The 26265-nt window shown below is 38.6% G+C and overlaps 1 protein-coding gene and 1 non-coding gene across 3 annotated transcripts in view; both read right to left on the bottom strand.

Annotated features, from left to right (window-relative positions):
* RC3H2 (ring finger and CCCH-type domains 2) overlaps positions 1–26265 on the bottom strand; it is a 59854-nt gene that overhangs the window by 23145 nt on the left and 10444 nt on the right. For both annotated transcript variants that reach the window (XM_055399555.2, XM_055399556.2), the window contains exons 4-9: positions 23848–24081; positions 12280–12455; positions 7243–7443; positions 6651–6783; positions 6419–6537; positions 5067–5179 (exon numbers count right to left, since the gene is read on the bottom strand). In XM_055399555.2, coding sequence (XP_055255530.1) covers positions 5067–5179; positions 6419–6537; positions 6651–6783; positions 7243–7443; positions 12280–12455; positions 23848–24081 — 976 coding nt within the window. The remainder of the gene's footprint in view (positions 1–5066; positions 5180–6418; positions 6538–6650; positions 6784–7242; positions 7444–12279; positions 12456–23847; positions 24082–26265) is intronic.
* On the bottom strand, positions 6861–6969 carry LOC129540141 (small nucleolar RNA SNORD90). The gene has a single exon (XR_008682599.1). It is a non-coding gene; the product is annotated as a small nucleolar RNA SNORD90 (small nucleolar RNA).

The following is a 26265-nucleotide window of genomic DNA, read 5'->3' as shown; positions in this document are numbered from 1 at the left end:
CTTATATCCACTTGTATAACAAAAATTTCATTATAGTCCTAGTGAATGTTCCTGCCAATACTTTAACATGGTAAACAATTATGTTACATGAATAAAAAGATGACTATACACATATGGGGTCATAATTACATATAACTAAATTAATCTGATACCAATGTTATACATAACCAAACATATGGTAATTAAGTATAAACAGTGTTGGTGATCAGCAATGCCTTCACAATAGTTTCCCTTTTAGTCCTTTATAAACAGCTTCATTATTCAATCCTTCTCCCCCTCTCTCCCATACACACACATTGACAGAAAAAGCAAAGCTCAGTAAAGACAAGTATTCCCAGACCAGACTAGCTAAAGGTGGAGTGACAGAATACAAAGTTAAAAAAAAAGCAATAGGTTATGGCCAGTTTACACATATCACCTTACAGATCTGGGGAACCAATGACTACTTCTTGAAGAAGAAGGGTAACAGGCAGACCTATATTTTAAAAAGACAATTTGGTGGCATGGAGGGGCCTGCGCTTTTCTTAACATACTGCTCTGAAACCTGCTCTGCATTCTTCACCTCAAAGGTTCCTGCACAAAATGCCCAGCTGCTCCTTGATTTCCTTTCTCAAAGGATAAAGCTTTGATATCCTTAAGATTGCTCTTGCAGGTGAAAAAGAAAGTTTTAATTGTGGGTCTCTTAAAAGAGAGAAGTGATGAGAAATAAAACCTTAACAAAAGAAAGTAAAAGATAAATAGGGATGCATACTGGACTTCTAGCATCCAGGCAGCTAACGACTTAGACTTGGAATCTGGAACTCACAGATGAAAAAGTCGATTACTTTCTATTCTTTAAGTCATCAAGGAGCCCCCACAAGCATTTGCTCCCTGCCTTACCAAGTTTAGAATCCATTATCTACCATTAATCCCTACCTTAAACTCCCTTGGCCCAATTACCTTGTTGAACTCACCTGGTAAAGCCCCAATCCAATTTGTTACTTATTCTCTTATTCTGTGCCTGCTCAAGTAGGTGACTGTTGCTAGAGAAAAATCATGTAATCATGCTGAGTAGATTCATTTCAAAATTATGATCAATCACTTAAAATGGCCAAGCAATACATTAATATACTTCTCTACTAAATTAAATTTCATGTGTCTAACATCCTCTTCCCTTTCACTCTCCATGGCCCCATCATAGCTAATGATACTGCCTCCCACTTAACAGAGAAAAGATGACACCAGAGGAGAGTTGCTTATCTTTTCACCACTAATTCCACCAACCCTCCTACTTCTGTAACTACACATTCCACCTAAAATAAGGGATGAAGAGCTACTGTTCTGAACTCAGGTCTCTCCACTCGCATCCCAGGCCCAAGCCCATTTGCCTTCTCAAAGACTTCACTCCTATAATCATCTTTTCTTCTCCAGTGCATCAACACTTCATTCAAGTGTCTGATTAAATGTCAGTCTCTGGGATCCCTTTCCAGACAATCCCATCTAAAATACCTCCCCTTTTCAGTCATTCTCTTTCTCCTTACTTTGTTACTTTTCTTCACAGTACCAATCAGTACCAGGTATTGTTTTCTATTTATTCACTTTACGTTGATATTCTCTACTACAGTGTAAGCCCCATGAGAGAAAGGATTTTGCCTTTCATATTCATCTTTCTTTAGCACAGTGCCTGGTGCACACTAGGTGTTCTATAAATATTTGCTATACGAATGTGGAGTAAGCCTTAAACTTCACATGGCCAAGAGAACTACTGATTTTCCATCCCCAAGCATTTCCTATCTCAGTAAAAGACATCACTTAGCAACGAAGGCCCCAAACCTTGGAGTTATCCTTGCTTCTCCTCTTTTCTTTATACCTCACATTCGATCCATTAATTAAATCAGCTCTACTTCTAAAATATATCCCAAGTCTGGCTATTTGTCATCATCTCAACTACTATAATCCTAGGACCAAGCCACTAATCTCATACCTGAACCACTGCAGCAGTCTATCATGTAGCTACCAGAGTAACATTTTTAAGACAAAATTAAAATCCCATTGTTCCATTTGAATAAAACACTAAAATGGCTTCCAAAATAAAAGGCAAACTCTTTGCCAGTGTCCACCAAGCCAGAATGATCTGCCCTTGCCTAACCTCTCCAACATTATCTTTCTCCATTCTTCTCATTCTTCATCCTCCCAACACACTGGTCGTCTTTCTAGTTCCTGAACTTTTTTCCACCTCAGACTTTACAGCATTTTATCAGTAGCTGAAATTATCTGTTTACATGTTTAATGTTCCTCTTTCACCACTAGAAGTACCTCAAATAAGTACCTAGCTCTTAGCAACCATTTTAAAATATATTTGTTGAGATGACTGGCCTCAGGCTTTTGTCACTCTCCAGAATGCAGTAATCCTTGGTAAAAGGATTCTGATACCCTACACTCTAACACACTCATACAAATATTAAGAGAGATCTGGGATATTTGTTTGGTTAGAGATATGTAGAGAAAGCAGGCTGGGGTAAAAAAATTAAGTTAAACAAACATTTGCATTCGAATTCCTCCTGGTACATTATGTGAGTTAAGAAAAAGGATCCATCCTCAAAAAGTCTGAGTTGGGTAGCAACATGCATTTTTTTTAACCAACAGGATAATGACATCTTCCACTTCCTCAATCCTTTGTATTATCCTGTTTCTCCTTCTTCTTTTTATTTAAGAGCAACAGAGTATGAAACTGGTTGGAAATAAAAACTGTAGATTATCTGCTCTTTCAACATAAATATACTGAGTTTCCATGTCAGATACTTGTTAGGTTCAGAAAATATAAAGATGAATAACCCATAAATAAATGAAGTCCAGTGAAAATACACACAGTAAGTAAATAACTGCAACACAGTAAGCAAACTGGTAGTTATAAAGTTACCAGGTATAGGGTACTACGGCAGCACAGTGAAAGTAGTACCTAACATTCCCTGGAAGTCACAGAGGTTTTCAGATGGAAGATGCTATCTGAGTACAATCAGGAATAGGAGATCTCCAAAAAGAGAAAAGGAGAGTATATGATACAGAATGAACACACGTACAAAGTAAAGAACCAAAGTGTATAGTAGTAAACTGTTGCTGCTGCTGCTAAGTCGCTTCAGTCGTGTCCGACTCTGTGCAACCCCATAGACGGCAGCCCACCAGGCTCCCCCGTCCCTGGGATTCTCCAGGAAAGAACACTGGAGTGGGTTGCCATTTCCTTCTCCAATGCGTGAAAGTGAAAAGTCAAAGTGAAGTCGTTTAGTCGTGTCTGACTCCCAGCGACCCCATGGACTGCAGCCTACCAGGCTCCCCCATCCATGGGATTTTCCAGTCAAGAGTCCTGGAGTGGGGTGCCATTGTTGGATGTACCTTAAAAAAGTAACACAAAAGGTGGAGTAAGGCTGGAAAGCAAGACTGGGCCCAGAACCAGCAATAATATACTGAGAACCAACTAAGAATTTAAAGCAGAAGATGGACATGATTATACACTTACTTGCAAAATAAAATCTTGGTTGAGACATAGGAAGATGCATGTAAAAAGCTACATAGCATAAAATGGACAAACTGGGTAAACACACACATGTGAAACATTAAACACTGCACCTGGCACAAAATTTGACCAATTAATTTGGCTTATTTTACTACTACTATTATAAGTTCAGGAAAGAAATAATAAAGTTCTAAAGTAGGACTGGAGATAAAGAATAGGAAGCCAATTTGAAGACATAAGATGGAAAATGGATTTTCAGGTGGGCACCAGTTGTGAGTATAAGGGCAATGAAATCACACAATTTCTTCTCCAACTTTTTTAAGTTTAAGGGTTTCCCAAAGGAGGTCTCCTAAATGGGAGCATTGCAAGATGAGGTAAAAAAGGTAGGCGAGGGGACTTCCCTGGCTGTCCAGTGGTTAAAACTCTGCGCTTCCAATGTAGTAGGCGCAGGTTTGAAGCCTGGTTGGAGAACTAAGATTCTACATACAGCATGGTGTGGGGCTACCCACCCCCCTAAAAAAGTAGGCACGAAGTAGATGACACAGACTTGCAGGCCACAGAGTAGATTTTATATTTTTATCCACAGGGATTCCTAAGCTTCTCATTATCTGCAATGAGCCTTAAATGCAAAGTTCCCCCTATTTTGTCAGGAATAATAGGGTTGAGGGTAGACAACCACAGCTATAAGATAATTAATTAGGAGGCAACTGTGAATCAAGAAAAGGGGATGACGGGTTAGACTATAAGGACAGAAAGAACAAGTAAGAGTCAAGAAATATACAGGAAGCCGAACTGACAGCCTTGATGACTAAGACAAGCAAGTGAAAGCTGACAAAGATTATTCCAGTAGCATGGCATATATAGCTCACTGGACAGGGAACACTCGGGGAGAGCAGACAGACGGTGTATACAAGAGAAGACATCAATATATGAGGAGAAAATTAGCTCAAATTAGATTTAAAGTATCTAAAAACAAAAGAGAGATGTCCATTAACAGTTGATATGCAGGCCAGATAGTCAGTAGAAAGGCTGGAATCAATTTTTGGTGAGATCTCAATGATGAATGTTTTGGGTAAAAAACAAGAACTTGGACAACATTTATTGCAGTTTATCTCTATTTACTTTTATGTCTGGGGTAAGTGGACACAGAAAAAGGGATTACCTACAGGACAAGAAAGAGGGAAAAGAATGTTAAAAAGACCAAAAGCCATAAAAAGAAAATGTATCTGCTTTACCATTTTACCTGAGACTCAGCTGTTACCTTCAAAAGAACCTAAGTAAATAAGACTCTGAGCATAAGAATATTTTCATTCTGTACAGGTGCTTAGCGGAAACATGAATTTTAGCTCTACAATGGTCTAAAATTAGATTCCTGAATAAGGTTAAATCACTTGTAACTATGCTGCCAGAAGCAACAAGGTATGGTTTCAAAAGAAAAGGTTATTTTTCAATCTAAAGAATTCCATGATGTGGAGTTAACTGCATTTTTGAAACTCATCACAAACTTTGACTCTATGTGACACTTTCATGATGACCAAAAATTAAATCAAAATAAAACAGAGCTCTCTTAACTTACTTTTCAAGCTCTTCCTGAGAATGGGCAAAAGTACAATTTGTTCCTCGTGGACACCCTCCTTGCTGTCGCAAATCTCGACACATGCTGGTCTTGTATTTGCTGTTTGGCTGAGGCTACAAAAAGAAAATCAGTATGCAGATAAATGAAGATTTCAGTTCTCACTCCTTGGGACGTCAGAATTTTCTGATGACACCTTTAGTTCTTTTTCACATTAGATAATTCTTGTGCTGACGTAACTACCACTGCATTGTTTCCTGTTATGAGTTACAAGGCATAATCATGGGTTGACATTTTAGATACTCCTTCTGAGGATCATCAGGAACTAGTTCAAATGTTGCATTACTCATCTGTCAACAAAATGCCCACAAAAATAAAAGATTTTTTCATCAATTCATTTGATGTCTCAAAATTATGCTATCAAATCAAGCAAACAATGTCAAAAAGCATTAAGAAAGCTGTAAGCTTTCTACTTAAACTTTCTCAGGTAACGGAAGAATACAACTTACTCTAGAAGTTAAAATTTAAGAAACACTAATTTTACTTGTCAACTTCAGAGTACAACTTTCTTCCAAGGGTTGGAGCTAAGTTCATACAAATAATGAGGCAAAATATAAAAACATCATGACTGCTATAATTTGCATTAAACTCTAAGACATCATTGTTATTTCTGTGACCTTAAGATGAAACATTTATCTTTTAGCTAATATTTGAACATTATAATGTCTTCTAATAGAATAAGGACAGAAGAGTGGAAAGATCACTTTGGAGTAGACTTGATCACAGTTCTGTCACTTATTGCCACCATGATCTTAGATATGTTATTTAACCTCTTTCAACTTCAGCTTGGGGACAGCAACTGCCTTGCAGATGGCTGTGAGGATTAGAAATAATCTATGTAAAATATTGAGTCTGGCTCATAATAACTTAATAAATGGATGTTATTATTAGAATAAGGGGTTTTACCTTAAATAACTCCTTCAAAAGTACATTGAAAATACTTTATTTCCACACATTACAAATATGAACTCACTGGAATGGCAGAAAATGAGAAAAAAGTGACAATTTCCCCAAATTAAGAAAAAAATCAGGCAAAATATTTGGATGGAATCACATCTACAGCCAGTCAAAAAAACTTGCAGTGAACTCATATTCAAGACACTCCCCCAACTACTGCTGTACTATGAATTATTTACCAGGTACACGGAAACTTAAGTTTCTCTCAAAAGAACAGAGAATAAAAACTTCTGTGATAGGGCTGTCACATAAGGAGTCCATTAACCAAACATCCTGTAAGATGCTCAGCATGCTCCATTAGAAATAAGAGCAGTCAGAAGAGAAATAACTTTACTTACCTGAGGTGTCTCATGGCCTTTTCTGCTATAATTTTGTATGAAGTCCACTAGGCCATGAACCACTGTTTTAACAGCTACCATTGCATTTTCTAGCTGCTCCCAAGTTGGTGAAACAGCATCTAAAATAGTCCGCCAAGCAGATGAGATGAGGGAAAAAAATTTGTTAGCAGTAAGTCTCTTGTGTATAGGAAATCGTTTTTTAAAAAGCATAAGCAATTATATTCTCACATACCTGGATTAGGGTCTATGTTTGCAAGAAGCTCTAAGTGAGGCCTCAATCTATTTAAGTTAGCTGGGTCACCTGTTCGTTGCAAAACAATTGTCAATTCCTGAACACTCTTTGCAAAGGATTCTGGAGACTGCAGCTAACACAAAAAGAAAATGAAAAGGTTTTTACAACACATCTATATTCAAATGTTTTTATTCAGTCAACATACTGAATAGGTTTTCAAGTGTCTTCAGATTCCACAGTAGGAGTATCAATGATGAAAAATTTTCACCTCAGAATCTGCCCTATGAAATTCATCATTAGACACTTAGAAAACTTATTTATTAGCTATCTGCTGTAAGAATCTAGATAAATGTCAGACTTGGTAAGCTAGGCTGTTTTTATGTCAATACCCATATTTGCTTCCCTATTGCCTCCCTGAGTTTATTTTGAAAGTTAGAAAATAATAAAAAAGAAAGAAAAGATATCTATGAGATATTTATATGTAAAAACAGGAATCTCCCAACTGGTTGCCTCTTTAGTTCCTTCAGAAGATTCAAATATTCATCAAGATTAATAACAGTGATATAAAATCAGCATCTCTAATTTCACAAACCTTATCAATGATCGATTGCATGTGTGATTTATGTGCCAAGTCACCATACAGAAGTGAGGACCACTGCTCAGGTGAAATACGGAGTCCTGCCTCCATAGCAATATGAACAATTTGGGCATCATGTTCTCTGCGTAAAGCCTCATAACTGCGGAATTCCTCCTTTAGCTGCATCAGGGAAGAGTCTTCATCCCTTTTGGTAACCTAAAAATAGAAAGGAGGAAAAAAAAAAAGCCCATCAGATTTGCTTTGCTTTCACCACTCCCTCAACCAACTTTTTCTTTATTTTAGAAGGGGGAGCCTATCAGATAAGACATGAAGAAGGTACAAAAAAATAATCTACTTACTAAAAATTCTTAGAAGACACTATCTAGGACTTTCACAGTCGGAGAGAAGTCAGGGCCTATCTTCAAAGCTCAGAGTACAGGCTGACTCTTCTGTGAGGGGCTAATGTAACTGGTGATATTAAATTGAGGCCAAGCCTCATTTCAGTTCAGTTCAGTTCAGTCGCTCAGTCGTGTCCGACTCTCTGCAACCCCATGAATCACAGCATGCCAGGCCTCCCTGTCCATCACCAACTCCCGGAGTTCACTCAAACTCATGTCCATCAAGTCGGTGATGCCATCTTAGTTCAGTTCATTTCAGTCGCTCAGTCGTGTCTGACTCTCCACGACCCCATGAATCACAGCACGCCAGGCCTCCCTGTCCATCACCAACTCCCGGAGTTCACTCAAACTCATGTCCACAGAGTCGGTGATGCCATCCAGCCATCTCATTCTGTTGTCCCCTTCTCCTCCCACCCCTAACCTTTCCCAGCATCAGAGTCTTTTCCAGTGAGTCAACTCGTCGCATGAGGTGGCCAAAATATTGCAGTTTCAGCTTTAGCATCATTTACCTCCCCCCAAATCCTAGGGTCCTTAAGAACTACACTAAATCTACTCTGCCTGTACTCTAGAAATGGAATAATAAAACCCAAATAACAGCACATCTGTTCACAATATGGTTTACTGGGTATTTTAAGCCCACTGATGGGACCAACTGCTTAGAAAAACAACTCCTTTCCAAACATTACTGCTCATTGACAATGCACCTGGTAACTCAAGAGCTCTGATGGAAATGCACAACGAGAGTAATGTTTTTGTGCCTGATAACACAACTTCCACTCTGCAGCCCATGGATCAAGGACTAATTCAATTCTGACTTTCAAGCCTTATTATTTAGGAGATAAATTTTGTAAGGCTATCGTGGCCATAGATAGTAATTCCTTTGATGGATCAGGGCAAAGCAGACTGAACACCTGTTGGAAAGGATTCACCATTCTAGATGCCACTAAGAACATTCGTGATTCATGGGAATAGGTTAAAATATTAACATTAACAGGAACTTAGAAGATTTCAGCTCTCACAGATGACTCCGAAGGATTCAAGACTTTAGTGGAGGAAGTAACTGCAGACACGGTAGAAAAAGTAAAAGAACAAGAATTGAAGTGGATCCTAAATATGTGACTGAATTACTGCAATCTCACGATAAAACTTTAATGGAGTTGCTTAAGATAAGCAAAGAAAGTGGTTTCTGGAGATAGAATCTATTCCTGGTGAAGATGCTGTGGAGATTGTTGAGATGATAATAAAGGATTTATAATAATACATAAATTTAGTTGATAAAGCAGCAGCGAGGTTTGAGAGAATTCACTTCAGTTCTGAAAGAAGTTCTGCTGTGGGTAAACTGCATGCCACAGAGAAATTATCTGTGAAAGGAAGACTCAATTCATGGGGCAAGCTGCACTGCTGTTTTAAGAAACTGCAACAGGCACTCCAACCTTCAGCAAGTACCGCCCTGGTCAGTAAGTTATCAACAATGATGTAAGACCCTCCACCAACAAAAAGACTAAGGCTTGCTGAAGGCCCAGATGATAGTAAGCAGTTTTAGCAATATTTTTAAATTAAAGTATGTACATTTTTTTCCCATCATGCTATTGCATAGTTAACAAACTACAGTCTAGTGCAATATATATACTGGGAACCCAAAATACTCATTACTCGCTTTCTTATTATTTGCTTTATTGCACTGGTGTGGAACAGAGCCTGCAGTATCTCTGAGGTATGACTGTATTATCCTGTAGAGAATGGGAAATCACTGAGAACTTCTAAGCAGAAGAGGGACATGATGGTTAAGCAAACATTACCACTACAGCTGATGATTAAGAAATTGAGAAATTTCCTGCCACCACAAAAAAGATTATTAGAGTATTTATACAGCTTTAATCTATACTTATGGAGAAGGCAATGGCACCCCACTCCAGTACTCTTGCCTGGAAAATCCCATGGACAGAGGAGCCTGGTGGGCTGCAGTCCATGGGGTCGCTAAGAGTCGGAGACGACTGAGCGACTTCACTTTCGCTTTTCGCTTTCCTGCATTGGAGAAGGAAATGGCAACCCACTCCAGTATTCTTGCCTGGAGAATCCTAGGGATGGTGGAGCCTGGTGGGCTGCCGTCTATGGGGGTGCACAGAGTCGGACACGACTGAAGCAACTTAGCAGCAGCAACAGCAATCTATACTTAAGTGACAAAAAAACAAATTCAAAGGTAGAGTTTCACATGTCTTACTGAAACTAATTATCTAAAAGTATGTAGCTAGGTAATTTTCACAATAAAAGATACACTTATTACTGAACCACAAAATCTGCTAATGGCCATATGTAATCTGATACTTGGTTAGAATTCAGACGACCTAGGCCTAGTACAGGCTCTGAAACTTAGACTGAACACATTGTTCAAACTCTTCAAATTGATGATTTCCTCATCAGTAAAATGAAAATACCCCCCAGACCACCTCACTGGTTGTTTCAATTGCTACTGGTGGCACAGGAGACAACAGTAATACGACCTCTAGAACATAAAAGATTGGGAAATCAATCTGAGAGTTAACTTAATAGTATCAATTCACAATTCTCGTTGAGAATATGTAAATACATTATAGAAAAGTATGGGACCCAAAATGCTAATAAACATGATCTTATGTTTAATTTAAGAAAGAGCAGAGTATAACTTCGAAATCTCAAAATAATCTACTTAAAGAAACAAAAGGAAGAATTATTAATCTAAAACACAGAAAAAAGAAACCTAAAAAACCAGAGGGTGGTAACACTCATCCAACCACCAAGGTACAGGGTGCCTCTTAGGTAGTATGAACATCTATCCACCTGAACTGTAAAGATGTATGTATTATGGGTGGCTTGCAGAGCCTGACCTATTCAAGTTCTAATAACAGGCATCAGAATCACCCATGAAGTTTTTTTTTTTTTTTCATCCATGAAGTTTTGAAAACTACAATTTCAAGTAATCAGAATCCCTGGCTTCAAGGACCACATAATTAAAAAGTATATATGAATGTTCAAGTTGCACTGATGTATTTTTGTATCAGATAAAATATCTAGGGATGGGACCAGGAATGTATGTACACTCTGCAAAATCCCACAGGCAATTCTGATGTGTATCTTCATTTTGGAACCACTGCATTAAACACTGAAATCATCAACTCCCCTTGTTCTGACTCTACGCTAAGCAAGCAAAGGTTTGATAATCTTCTACTGGAAAATATCTACAACATGAGAATTAAAGTCATTTAAGAGCTGAACTTCTAATTACAAATTAACAAAATTGATAACATGTAGTATTTTACCTCATTTGTGATTCTGCTCTTGAGGAATGCCCAAAATTCAGGTTTCTAAGTCTAGAGTCAAGGAAAAGACCTTGACTCACTCACAGTAGTTTACTAGAGTAAATGTCCCTGGAGAGAGGTCTTTCAGTAACTGTCAGCATGATATCCTTTTATTCATCAAAACACTGCTTTTAACATTTTAAACTATAGGGCAGTAGTACAGGATGAAATTAAAGCATGAAACTGAAATCTCTTTCTAAACTTAGTGTTATTCAAATGTCAGGTATTAGGAGCAGTTGTAGATGTATGACAATGATGAACCATAAATCTGTATGATACTGTTGAGGAAAAGAAACAACATTAAATCTGTAAGGCACAGTGTAAGAACCTAGCTGGTCACTTCAGGATGATAAATGAGCTCGGTCATCTGGATGCTTAGCCAAAAACATTGTTTGAAGAACCAGAGATTCACTTCAACTGTTTCCCTAAGGACACAATCAAGCACTGTAACTAGCAGGCACAGAGTGTCCAACTCTCATTTGTGAAGATAACTCATTTGAACATATTTTCATCATCAATTAACCTGTTACCTCATACTAAACAGTGCACACAAAAAAAAACCCTCTTTCTGCTTATATTGTTATCATTCTTGAGCTATAAAATCAGCAAAATAGCTTAAATAAGCCTTGCTTTCAAATCCAGAAGTTTTACTTTTATAGAAGCCAATGAGCCTTTCTATTCCAAGTCCTAGGACCCTTTGCTCAAGACCTCACCAGCAACCTGTATTCCTGTATCATGCAGAAACTTTAAAGATTCAGCCTTCTTTCCATGTCTCTCAGTACCTGTCATCACCCATAAGCCTATCTGACCAGAAAACTACATTTTGAAATAGCTTAGGGTTCATCCCTACCCTCTTTGACAAAAACCTTATTATCTAAATGCACAGTGGACAATCCTCAACTTTTACTTTACTGTTGTCCCTAAAACAACATATGGGCTAGCTACCTTCAGTCTAATCACAACGGAGAAAGAGATAAAAATAATAATGGAGAAGTTAAAACATTTGCCTTCCTTTATTAAGTTTTCAGTATGGTTCCTGACTCTCTTTTAAGGTGGTAAATATAAATGAATTAGGCTTCTTCAGTTCATTTTTACTATTCCAAGAGTCAAGTTTACCAAACTTGTTTCCTCATAGTGTTGCTGACACCTTCACATTATGTGTTCTTACACCCATGCATAGCAGTATTATATATCTACAGTATTAACAAATGCAATAAATACAGAAGGAAGTCTCCTTTATCTCTTTTATTTCTGAGGCCTCTAGACCAGGTAACACCCATTCCAGGCATGCAATGTTTAGATGGTTGCTTGCTACTTACCTTAAAACAAGAAGCTCGATACAGTAGTTGCACAACATGACCAATACTTGTTTTCGATGCCTGAGGAAATCTTGGTTCTAGTCTTTGCACAACAAAAAGTACCAGAACTTTCCTTGAGAGAGCAGAACCATCTTCTAATGCCAGCAACACCAACTTCAAAGCCTCTTCTTGCATAGCTATAAGTAAAGAACACGAGTTCATGATAAATGAGGAGCCCTGCAGATCATGCCTGTCACAGTCTTCTTTGGATATTAGCTTATGGTGATTCATTATCTCCAGTATGCAAATAGTTAGCACAAAAAGAGAACATCATACATACACAAATATAGTTTACTTAGAAAGTAAGCAAGCAAAAGACGTGTCCTACTAAACAACCAGTCAGAATACAAGTAAACAGATTTTAAACAAAATATATCCTCTATAGCTTTGTAACAGTCAACTAGATAATCATAATGTTGAAGTGAAAAAGGCCCTTGTTTATAAAACTCACAGAGCTACTATGACAAATAACATGTGAAGGACACACAGTAGTCTTAAAATAAATGGTAATTTTTTTATGCTTGAGACTGTTGCTTTGCCTGTCAGAATTATTTTGTATATAATTTAAAAGTGGTATTAGCCACTGGATGCAATACCTAAAGGCATCAATCTGTGTTGCTTTCCAGCCAGGGAGGTAAAAATATAATCTGAATCTAATCATAAGGGGACAGCAAAAAACCCCAAATTAAGAACATTCTATAAAATAACTGCCTGTATTCTTCAAGAATAGTAACATTAGACAAAGAAAGACTGAGGAATGATACTGTGTTAAAGAAGACTAAAAAGAGGTATGACAGTGTCTTCCCTGGCAGTCCAGTAGTTAAGACTCTGCGTTTCCATTACACAGGGTATGGGTTCAATCCCTGGTCAAGGAAATAAAGATCCTGCACGTCACATAACGGCTCTGACAAATAAATATATGACCTCATCTTAGACTCAATGATAAAATGAAAAAAAGTAATGCCATAAAAGGTATTTCTGGAATAACCAACAAAACTGAAATATGAGTTTTAACAAATGTTAAATTTTCTGAATTTGATGAATATTGTTTTTAATAAAAAAAAAAAGACTTAAGTGTAAGCAGTAAAGGGGGCATGAAATAGGCAACCTACTCTCAAATGGTTCAAAAAGGAAAGAAAGTGAACTATATAACAAATATAGCAAAATAGTACAAATGAGTGAATATGGATAAAGAGTACAAAAGAATTCTCTGCATCATTCTCGTAACTTTTTGGTAAATTTGAAATTATTTCAGAATTAAAAAGTGAAAAATACACTGGTTCTCAATGAAAACAATGGAACTGAAAGATCATCTAGAATCTATATTAAAAATCAAATCCCTTCTTTTTCTAAGTGAGACATCAAGCCTCAGAAAATTAAGTGACTAGGCCAAGTTTCACAATCAGTAAGCAACAAAATTATAACTAGAAATAAAGGACTTTTTAAAAATTGAAGTAAAATTCACGTAACATAAAATTAACCATTTTAAAGTAAACAATTCACAATATTGCAAAACCATCAACTCTATCTAGTTCAAAGACATCTTCATCTCCTGACAGGAACTCAATAACCATTAAGCAGTCACTCCCCATACCACTGACCCCTGCAGCCTCCAGCAACTACTAGCCTGATGTCTGGTTCTATGGACTGACGTTTGCGTAAGAAGAATATATGAACTATTCCCTGACTTCCTTCACTTAAAATAACATTTTCAAAGTTCATCCACACTGTGGTACGTATTGGTATCTCAATCTTTTCTATGGTAAATAATACAGTTTATAAACACACCACATACTTATCCATTCATAAGAACTGATGGGATTGCTTCCACCTTTTGACTACTGTAATGCTGCTATAAATATTCATGCACAAATACTATTTTGAATACCTGTTTTCAATTCCTTTGGGTATATACCCAGGAGTGGAAATGCTGGATCATAAGGTAAGTCTACATTTAGCTTTCTGAGGCACCGCCAAATCGTTTTTCCACAGGGGCAACCTCATTTTACATTCCCAAGTTCCCTAATATCCTCGATTAACATTTTTATTTTCCACTTTTTAAATTACGGACAACCTAGTGGATATGAAAGGGTGTATCATTGTGATTCTGATTTGCATTTCTGTAATGACTGATGACGCTGAGCATCTTTTCATGGACTTTTTCACCATCTATGTATCTTCTATGTAGAAATATTTATTTAAGTGCTTGGCCCATTTGTAAACTGTGCTATTATCTTTTTGTTGTTGAGTTTCAGAACACAGGATATTTGATAACTAGTCTAGTGCTTCTTGGGAGAAGGCAATGGCAAGCCACTCCAGTACTATTGCCTAGAAAATCCCATGGATGGAGGAGCCTGGTAGGCTGCAGTCTGTGGGGTCGCTAAGGGTCGGACACGACTGAGCGACTTCACTTTTCACTTTCACACATTGGAGAAGGAAATGGCAAGCCACTCCAGTGTTCTTGCCTGGAGAATCCAAGGGACGGGGGAGCCTGGTGGGCTTCCGTCTATGGGGTCACACAGAGTCGGATACGACTGAAGTGACTTAGCAGCAGCAGCAGCTACTGCTTCTTAGACTTCCAAGGTGACTCAATGTTAGGAATCTGCCTGCAATGCAGGGAATGCGGGTCCCTGGGTCAGGAAGATTAGAAGAAGGAAATGGCAACCCACTCCATTATTCTTCCTGGAGAATCCCATGGACAGGGGAGGCTCGTTGGCTATAGTCCATGGGGTCACAAGAGTCAGACACGATTTAGCCGACTAAGCCAACACACCACCTAGTGCTTCTTAGATAAGGTAAATAAACATGAGGAAGTATCCACAGGGAGCATTCTCAAATTATACATAAATATGGAAGATCCATATTATGAAGACCTACAAGACCTTTTAGAACTAACACCCAAAAAAGATGTCCTTTTCATTATAGGGGACTGGAATGCAAAAGTAGGAAGTCAAGAAACACCTGGAGTAACTGGCAAATTTGGCCTTGGAGCACGAAATGAAGCAGGGCAAAGGATAATAGAGTTTTGCCAAGAGAACGCACTGGTCATAGCAAACACCCTCTTCCAACAACACAAGAGAAGACTCTACACATGGACATCACCAGGTAGTCAACACCGAAATCAGACTGATTATATTCTTTGCAGCCAAAGATGGAGAGGCTCTATAAAGTTAGCAAAAACAAGACCAGGAGCTGACTGGGGCTCAGATCATGAACTCCTTATTGCCAAATTCAGACTGAAATTGAAGAAAGTAGGGAAAACCACTAGACCATTCAGATATGACCTAAATCAAATCCCTTATGATTATACAGTGGAAGTAAGAAATAGATTTAAGGGTCTAGATCTGATAAGATAGAGTGCCTAATGAACTCTGGACGGAGGTTCGTGACATTGTACAGGAGACAGGGACCAAGACCATCCCCATGGAAAAGAAATGCAAAAAAGCAAAAGGGCTGTCTGAGGAGGCCTTACAAATAGCTCTGAAAAGAAGAGAAGCGAAAATCAAAGGAGGAAAGGAAAGATATAAGCATCTGAATGCAGAGTTCCAAAGAATAGCAAGGAGAGATAAGAAAGCCTTCCTCAGCGATCAATACAAACAAATAGAGGAAAACAACAGACTAGGAAAAACAAGAGATCTTTTCAAGAAAATTAGAGAAATCAAGGGAACATTTCATGCAAATATGGGCTCGATAAAGGATAGAAATGGTATGGACCTAACAGAAGCAGAAGATATTAAGAAGAGGTGGCAAGAATACACAGAAGAACTGTACAAAAAAGATCTTCACGATGAAGATAATCATGATGGCATGATCACTCACCTGGAACCAGACATCTTGGAAGGTGAAGTCAGGTGGGGCTTAGAGAGCATCACGACGAACAAAGCTAGTGGAGGTGATGGAATTCCAATTGATCTCTTTCAAATCCTGAAAGATGATGCTGTGAAAGTGTTGCACTCAATATGCCAGCAAATTTGGAAAACTCAGCAATGGCCACAGGACTGGAAAAGGTCAGTCTTCATTCCCATCCCAAAGAAAGGCAATGCCAAAGAATGCTCAAACCACCGCACAATTGCACTCATCTCACAAGCTAGGAAAGTCATGCTCAAAATTCTACAAGCTAGGCTTCAACAATATGTGGATCGTGAACTTCCAGATGTTCAAGCAGGTTTTAGAAAAGGCAGAGGCACCAAAGAACAAATTGCCAACATCCGCTGGATTATGGAGAAAGCAAGAGAGTTCCAGAAAAACATCTATTTCTGCTTCATTGACTATGCCAAAGCCTTTAACTGTGTGGATCACAATAAACTGTGGAACATTCTGAAAGAGATGGGAATACCAGACCACCTGACCTGCCTCTTGAGAAACCTCTATGCAGGTCAGGAAGCAACAGTCAGAACTGGACATGGAACAACAGACTGGTTCCAAATAGGAAAAGGAGTATGTCAAGGTTGTATATTGTCACCCTCCTTATTTAACTTATATGCAGAGTACATCATGAGGAACGCTGGGCTGGAAGAAGCACAAGCTGGAATCAAGATTGCCGGGAGAAATATCAATAACCTCAGATATGCAGATGACACCACCCTGATGGCAGAAAGTGAAGAGGAACTCAAAGGCCTCTTGATGAAAGTGAAAGAGGAGAGTGAAAAGGTTGGCTTGAAGCTTAATATTCAGAAAACAAAGATCATGGCATCTGGTCCCATCACTTCATGGGAAACAGATGGGGAAACAGTGTCAGACTTTATTTTTTGGGGCTCCAAAATCACTGCAGATGCTGATTGCAGCCAGGAAATAAAAAGACACTTACTCCTTGGAAGGAAAGTTATGACCAGCCTAGATAGCATATTAAAAAGCAGAGACATTACTTTGCCAACCAAGGTCCGTCTAGTCAAGGCTATGGTTTTTCCCGTGGTCATGTATGGATATGAGAGTTGGACTGTGAAGAAAGCTGATCGCAGAAGAATTGATGCTTTTGAACTGTGGTGCTGGAGAAGACTCTTGAGAGTCCCTTGGACTGCAAGGAGATCCAACCAGTACATTCTAAAGGAGATCAATCCTGGGTGTTCATTGGAAGGACTTATGCTAAAGCTGAAACTCCAATACTTTGGCCACCTCATGAGACGAGTTGACTCACTGGAAAAGAGTCTGACGCTGAGAGGGATTGGGGGTAGGAGGAGACGGGGACGACAGAGAATGAGATGGCTGGATGGCATCACCAACTCGATGGACATGAGTTGAAGTGAACTCCGGGAGTTGGTGATGGACAGGGAGGCCTGGCGTGCTGTGGTTCATGGGGTTGCAAAGAGTCGGACACGACTAAGTGACTGAACTGAACTGAACTGATGGAAGATCCTCTGGAGAAGGAAATGGCACCCCACTCCAGTACTCTTGCCTGGAAAATCCCACGGACGGAGGAGCGTGGTAGGCTACAGACTATGGGGTTGCAGAGAGTCAGACACGACTGAGCGACTTGACTTTCACTTTCCATGGATTTTTAAAATTATTTTTCAATTTAACTTTGTATTATGTAAAATAAAACATATACAAAAGTAGAGATAACATGCATTCATAATACCGCTGCTGCCAGTAAGGGTTCATCTACTCATTACCCACTTTTCTAGTTTGTTCTAGCTGGAGTGGTTTGAAGTAAATCCAAGATAACATAGCACTTTATCCTTAAATAATTCATTATGTATTTCTAACAGGTAAGCACTTTGAAAAAATTAACATAACACTATTACCATATCTAAAAAAAGAAATATATTTCCTTGATATCATCTAATATCTAATCCTTGCTGAATTTTCTCCCACTGTCTCAAAATTGCCTCTTACAGGTGGTTTCTTTGAGTAAGCAGCCAAAGTCCATTTGCAACTTTTGGTTTGTATGTCTTCACGCTTAACAAGAAAAACCTACACTAGTTTCTCACCACCCTCCCATTTAGAACAAACTAACTGGTTGCAGAAACAATCATTTTTCTAAACAATATCCCACATTCTCAATTTCCCTAATTTTGCACTTTTTTTATGGTATGCCTTTATCCTCTTTATTTCATGTAAACTAGAGACTTGATTAGATTTGGAATAAGATTTTAGCTTTTAGGGGTTTTGGCGGGGCAAGCATACTTCTTATTCTGTGTATCATAGAGAGAGGTATATAAGACCTAGATGTCTCATTTTAGTAATATCAAGATTCATCAGTAGGTTCAGGCCTTTTGCATTTACTAACTTTTCATCTACTGGTTTTAACAGCCAATAGTAATTCCTACCTAAACCCATTAATTCACCTGATGTGATTTTCCTAACTTTAACTTTTTTTTTTTCTAAATTTATTAGCTAGAATGCTGCTAAAGGAGAAACTTACCCTCAAAATTCTGGGAAACTGTCCTTGAAAGTAATTTAAAAAAGCAGAAAAAGCATGCTTGATTTTTTTCTATTCCTTTTCCAATTTTTAGCATAATGTGCTGGTGCTGTAGCAACTGCCAAAGATAACCAATTAATTTTTTCTGTACTAACATTACAAGATCATGGATTTTTACACATTTTATGTTTTTTAATTCATTTTAGTCACTATTCATTTGGAGTTCAAATTGTCCCACTTCTCTCCAATGGGAGCCTTTTCAAATTCCGTGTCCTTTTGACAAGATTCCGATGGTCTTTAACAGCTTTTTTACTTTCTAGCACAAGACTTCGCAGGCTCATCCTGTACATTTTCTACCCTAGAACTGGCATAAGACATTTATTCAAAGAGCCCTACTTCGTCTTAGTATGAAATGCTATCTGGGTGCTATGGCTATTCATTCCTTTCAAGCCTTTACAGTGGACAGTTAGGAAATACTTATTTTCTAGAAAAAGAAAAATAAATGAGTCTGTACTTATTTGCCAATTAAAATTTAAGGATACAGGCTTTTTACAGAAATTCTTTGATTTCATACTTTTATTTCTTTTTAAATGTCAAAAATCTTCGTTTCTGATGGCATTAATATAACTACTTACTGCTGTATCCTAATTCGTTTCAAAATAACAATATCAGTATGACTAGTGAATACAATCTAGGATTATATATCATACCTGGAATATAAAAATCAGAACACTGTGTTCGAAGGTCACCTGAATTAATTCATTCCTGATGAATATGCTGCCAATATAACATTTAGCTTTTCGTTTTTAGGCATTTTTTTTGTTCTATTCATTTTATTTAAATTTCTAAAATTTATATTTACTAAAAATAGTTTTGAAATTACACAAAACCTTTACACAGGTGCAAAGTACAAATCAAGGTACACTGAGAGAGGTATAGCTTCTGGTCCTGTCTGGCTTCCCTCTGTTCTTCCTGACTCTACATTACATGCTTATTATGTTGTAATTTTTCCTACCAATGTTCTTTTGAAAAATATAAACAAATAATTTGAAAATGGTTGTCTCTTCCTTTCCGAGATAGAACTTTGCTTTCCTACAATAAGCACATTATTCTTGCACCTTGCTTACGTTATATTCTAACGTAATGTATATTACGTTATCATAGGCAGCAGACTATAAACATTTTCCTTATTCCTTTCAACAGTCACAGGGCAATCTACTGGAAGGATATATAGCAGTTTACTAAGCCAGTCAGTTCCAGAAAAACATTTATTTCTGCTTTATTGACTATGCCAAAGCCTTTGACTGTGTGGATCACAACAAACTGTGGAAAATTCTGAAAGAGATGGGAATACCAGACCACCTGACCTGCCTCTTGAGAAACCTCTATGCAGGTCAGGAAGCAACAGTCAGAACTGGACATGGAACAACAGACTGATTCCAAATAGGAAAAGGAGTACGTCAAGGCTGTATATTGCCACCTCCTTATTTAACTTATATGCAGAGTACATCATGAGGAACGCTGAGCTGGAAGAAGCACACGCTGGAATCAAGACTGCCGGGAGAAATATCAATAACCTCAGATATGCAGATGACACCACCCTTATGGCAGAGAGTGAAGAGGAACTAAAGAGCCTCTTGATGAAAGTGAAAGAGGAGAGTGAAAAGGTTGGCTTGAAGCTCAACATTCAGAAAACCAAGATCATGGCATCTGGTCCCATCACTTCATGGGAAATAGATGGGGAAACAGTGGAAACAGTGTCAGACTTTATTTTTGGGGGCTCCGAAATCACTGCAGATGGTGACTGCAGCCATGAAATTAAAAGACGCTTACTCCTTGGAAGAAAAGTGATGACCAACCAAGATAGCATATTAAAAAGCAGAGACATCACTTTACCAACAAAGATCCATCTAGTCAAGGCTATGGTTTTTCCAGTGGTCATGTATGGATGTGAGAGTTGGACTGTGAAGAAAGCTGATCGCCAAAGAATTGATGTTTTTGAACTGTGGTGCTGGGGAAGACTCTTGAGAGTCCCTTGGACTGCAAGGAGATCCAACCAGTCCATTCTAAAGGAGATCAGTCCTGGGTGTTCATTGGAAGGACTGATGCTAAAGCCAAAACTCCAATACTTTGGCCACCACATGCGAAGAGTTGACTCACTGGAAAAGACTCTGATGCTGGAAGGGATTGGGGGCAGGAGGAGAAGGGGACAACAGAGAATGAGATGGCTGGATGGCATCACCGACTCGATGGACATGAGTTTGAGTGAACTCCGGGAGTTGGTGATAGACGGGGAGGCCTGGCATGCTGTGATTCATGGGGTCGCAAAGGGTTGGACGCGACTGAGCAACTGAACTCAACTGAACTCAGTCTCCTATTCAGACTTTTAAGTTCATTCCAGATGTCTGCTATTATAAATAGTGCTTTATTAACTTTATGCATTCTATTTTTCACCATGTTTATGGGACATATTGCTAGATAAACGACTGCGGGGCCAAAGAGTAGATGTGCAAATGATTCTGCTGCCGCTGCTGCTGCTGCTAAGTCACTTCAGTCGTGTCCGACTCTGTGTGACCCCACAGACGGCAGCCCACCAGGCTCCCCCGTCCCTGGGATTCTCCAGGCAAGAACACTGGAGTGGGTTGCTATTTCCTTCTCCAATGAGTGAAAGTGAAAAGGGAAAGTGAAGTCGCTCAGTCATGTCTGACTCGTAGCAACCCCATGGACTGCAGCCTACCTGGATACTCTGTCCATGGGATTTTCTAGGCAAGAGGACGGGAGTGACTTGCCATTGCCTTCTCCAAAATGATTTTGCTAGATACTGATAAATTCCTCTCTCTCTAGTTTGCCCCACTTTGCATTCCCACTAATACTGAATGAAAGTACCTTTTTTCCCACAGGCTTGACAACAGACAAAGTTGTTCAGACTTTTGAATCTGGCCAATCTGACAGGTGAGAAGTGGTATGTCAGTGTAATTTTAATGTATATTTCTCATAATATGAGAAAGACTGAGTATCTTTTTATATGTCTGAGGGCCACTTACATTACTTTTCTCCTTGAATTGTCTGTTTGCATATTTGTCAATTTTTTAATTGGGTGGTTGCTATTTTTCTTCTGAGTTTTTACAAGTACCTAATTATATATGGGGCTTTCCTGGTGGCTCAGACGGTAAAGAATCTGCCTGCAATGCAGGAGACCTGGGATCAATCCCTGCATTAGGAAGATCCCCTGGAGGCGGGCATGGCAACCCCCTCCAGTGTTCTTGCCTGGAGAATAATCCTCATGGACAGAGGAGCGTGGTGGGCTACAGTCCATGGGGTTGCAGAGTCAGACATGACTAAACAACTAAGCACAACACAATTATATATTAGTTATATAAGCCCCTTGTATGTGATATTATATAAATATTTCCTCAAGTTTCTCATTTTTTTTTACTTTTCTAATGAGGCTTTATTATAATTTAAAAAATTATATAGTCAAATATCAATCTTTTCTGTAACTGCTTCTGGATTCGGAGTCAAAGAAAAGAGTGTTTCCTACTTGTAGGTTATAAAGGAATTCACTCTTATGTTCACTTTTATTGTTGTCGAGTCACTCAGTTACACCTGACTCTTTTTAACCCCACGGACTGCAGCAGATCAGGCTTCCCTGTCCTTCACTATCTCCCAGAGTTTGTTCAAACTCATGTCCACTGAGTTGGTGATGCCATCCAACCATCTCATCCTCTGTCATCCCATTCTCCTCCTGCCCTCAACCTTTCCCAGCATCAAGCTCTTCTCATCAGGTGGCCAAAGTATTGAAGTTTCAGTTTCAGCATCAGTCCTTTCAATGCAGGCTTGATCTCCTTTAGGATTAACCATCTCCCTGCTATCCAAGGGACTCTCAAGAGTCTTCCACAGCACCACGGTTTGAAGGCATCAATTCTTGCACACAGCCTTCTTTATGGTCCAACTCTCACAGTCATCCGTACATGACTACTGGAAAAACCATAGCTTTGACTATATGAACCTTTGTCAGCTAAGTGATGTCTCTGCTTTTCAATATGCTGTCTAGGTTTGTCAAAGCTTTTCTTACAAGGAGCAAGCATCTTTTAATTTTATGGCTGCAGTCACCATCCACAGTGATTTTGGAGCCCAAGAAAAAAAAGTCTGTCACTGTTTCCATTTTTTTCCCCATCTATCAATCATGAAGTGATGGAACTGTATGCCAAGATCTTAGTTTTGTGAATGTTGAGTTTTAAGTTTTTATTACTTAATTTATTTTTTAATCATAAGTATTTCTAACCTATTTAAAATTTATATAGCTAAGGAATATAAAAAATACATTCATGCAAAAAAAGAAACACATCCAATTTTATCTTTTTTCACATGTCTATGCAGTAGTCCCAATGCCACTTAAAAAGTTTCCTTCGCACAAATAAATTCTTCCCAGTCTATATAGTTCTGTATCAGAAAGGTAAAACAATAAGATATCACAGAAAAGTATTTCATAACCTGCGTATAGGTAAAGATTTTTTAAAAAAAGAATGCAGTTGATGGTAACTATAAACGAAACATCCTCTGGTGATTCTCAAGTTTTCTAATAATCTTTCTATTTCCCAATTTTAAAGATAATCATGAACTTTTAACTTTTTTCATAAAAAGAAAGTTTACTTTTCCTTTACTTACTACCTGTGCAATATTAGGCCTCTAAATTCAGTTTTCTAATTTGTAAAGTTGGGTCTGTGTCCCTTAAACAACTACTGAGAATTAAACAAGAAATTTATTCAATAATACTACAGCACTGTTCATAAGTTATGATTAATAAAAACTAGTTGGGACTTTCCTGGTAGTCCAGTGGTTAAGAATCCACTTTCCAGTGCAGGGGACATGGGTTCGATCCCTGACAAGGGACTAAGATCCCACATGCTGTGGGGCAACTTAAGCCCATGCTGTGCAACAAGAAAAGTCCATGTGCTGCAACTACAGAAAGCCTGTGTGCTGCAATGAAGACCCAGTGAAGCAAAAACAAACACATCAAGCACCCCAAGGTAGGGTGGTTATTATAAAAAATTTTTAAAAAAGTTTCTCTTTCACTATGTTAAAATTTGTATGTATAAATCCGAGCATTCTCACCTACTCCTAGAAACTGCACCCTCTAGGCCTGATAGCCAATAAGACAGTGATCTTACCTGGCCCTAGAAACTGGCATCCTCGAGCCCTGACAGCAGCCCATAGGTTGGCAGACAACTGCTGAGGGTTCTGGTGCTGTAGTATCAGTTCCGTTACAGTCCTTTCTCCAAGTGAACGGGCTGCTCGTATGGCTCTTACACGGCCTTCTTCCTCCACCAGTTGACAGTTTACAAGTGTCACTAGTTTCCTTTGCATTGGACGGCTCAGTGCACTCTGGTTCAAACTAGCTACACCTTCAAGAAAAAGGAAACTACAGTTTTTTTCAATTAAAATTAAAAAGTCAATTTCATTATCTATTTAATAAAAATACATAGTATTCACTATAAAGCCACAATTCCTAATGAGTTCCTTATAAGGTACTTTCATTTTTTGATAATAAATGCTCTATCCCTGTTTATTACTATTCTGTGGTAACTGGAGTCTAAATTTTAATTACCTCAAATTTTATTTGGGTATCCTGTTCTCTGGGTTATGTGTGTCCCACAAAAGACAGCAATTTGGGTTTTTTTAAGTCTATTCTTCATCTTTACTAAAACCATTGAAGATAAATTTGGAGATAAATAAATGAAAAGTTAAATCTAAAAGTAACAATTAACAACAGTTTCGTTTTGTTTTACTGTATACAAGACATTTAGAACACAGCTCTAGGATAGTATCTTAAATCCAATTCCCTTTTCAATTAAAAGATACTGCTCCAGCAATTCTTCCCTCTCTCCTACATCAATTGTTCCCTTTCTACTTGATCATTTGCATCACCATACAGTAAGAACAGCATGCTGCTATTTTATACATCTTAAAACTAAATCTTTTGATTCATCCCTTTACGACTACCTCTCTGCACCATGTCTTTCCTCCACTTTGCAGCAAATCCTCTAGTGTTGCCTATATTCACTATCTCCAAATTCTTGCTTTACAATCTTTAAAACCTACTCCAATCATATGTTTTTGCCACCATCACTTGAGCAAAACTGGTCCTCATGACAAGACTTACCTCCGCTTTGCTACATCAGTGGTCAATTCTCAATCCTTATCTTATTTGACCTTTCAACAGCACTCAACACAGATCAATCCTAACCCCTTTAAAAACATTCTTTATTTGGCTTCCAGAACACTGCTTTCTCTTAATTTTTTCCTTCCTTCTTCTTTTCCAGTCTTCTTTGCTGATCTCAACTTTTCTTCTTGATTTCTTAATGTTAAACAGCCTAGGACCCAGTTCTTGTTTTCTATACTCACTACTTATGTGATCTCATTCAGTCATATTGCTTTAAATACTATTTATGCTAATGACTCCCCAAAATTACAGCTCCTATGGTGTTCATTGGAAGGACTGATGCTAAAGCTGAAACTGCAATACTCTGGCCACCTCATGCAACGAGTTGACTCACTGGAAAAGACTCTGATGCTGGGAAAGGTTGGGGGCGGGAGGAGAAGGGGCCGACAGAGAATGAGATGGCTGGATGGCATCACCGACTCTGTGGACATGAGTTTGAGTGAACTCCGGGAGTTGGTGATGGACAGGGAGGCCTGGCGTGCTGTGATTCATGGGGTCGCGGAGAGTCCGACACGACTGAGCGACTGAACTGAACTGATACCTACTCCTTAACATACATTTACTGGTTACGCAATAGCATCTGAGTGAAGATTTGATATAACCAAATTCAACACAACCAAGACTGAACTCTTGATCTTCTTACCTAAACCTGACTGACCTGCATCCTTGTCTAAGTTGATGGTAACTTCTCTTTCCAGGTGCTCAGGCCCCAAAACTCAAGAATCACGCTTGACTCAGATCTTTATCTCATGCCCCCACATCCAATAATTTAGGAAATCCTTCTGACTCAACCTCAAAAATCATCCAGACTGTCTCCTTTCCACTACCTCCACTGCCACTAACCCTGTCCCATTAGCCTATTAACCAATACCCTGGTCCCAACCCTGCCCTTCTGCACTGAATTCTCAACAGAACAGCTAGGGTGACCCTTTCACCATTAGTCAGTTCATGTCACTTCTCTGCTCAAAACCCTAGAGTAATTCCCCAATTTCACTCAGAGTACAAGTTCAAGTCTTTGAAAAGGGCTGCAAGACTGTACATTATCTGGTCTCACCATTTCTTTTCTTCTACCCCATAATGCTTTCATCTACCCCATACCCTCACACACTCTGCTCCAGGCACACTTTCCTTTTGTTGTTCTTTGAAGACAATACGCATGTCTTGGGGACTTTGCTATTTCCTCTGCCTGGAACAGTCTTTTCCCAGGAACCTACATGGTTAACCGCTTCATCTCTTTCATCTCAAGTTCAGAAGCTACCATCTTAACAACGTCTACACTAATCACCTTGTTTAAAATTGCAAACCACCCTTTTCCCCTCACTCTGACATTTCTGATCCATTTAACTGTACTGTTTTCTTTCGACAG

Source organism: Moschus berezovskii, chromosome 11, assembly GCF_049115385.1.
Source record: "Moschus berezovskii isolate FMDL1 chromosome 11, NW_MosBer_1.0, whole genome shotgun sequence".
NCBI lineage: Eukaryota > Metazoa > Chordata > Mammalia > Artiodactyla > Moschidae > Moschus > Moschus berezovskii.
Note: the sequence above shows the minus strand (reverse complement) of the source record. Positions and strands in the feature narration are given on the sequence as shown.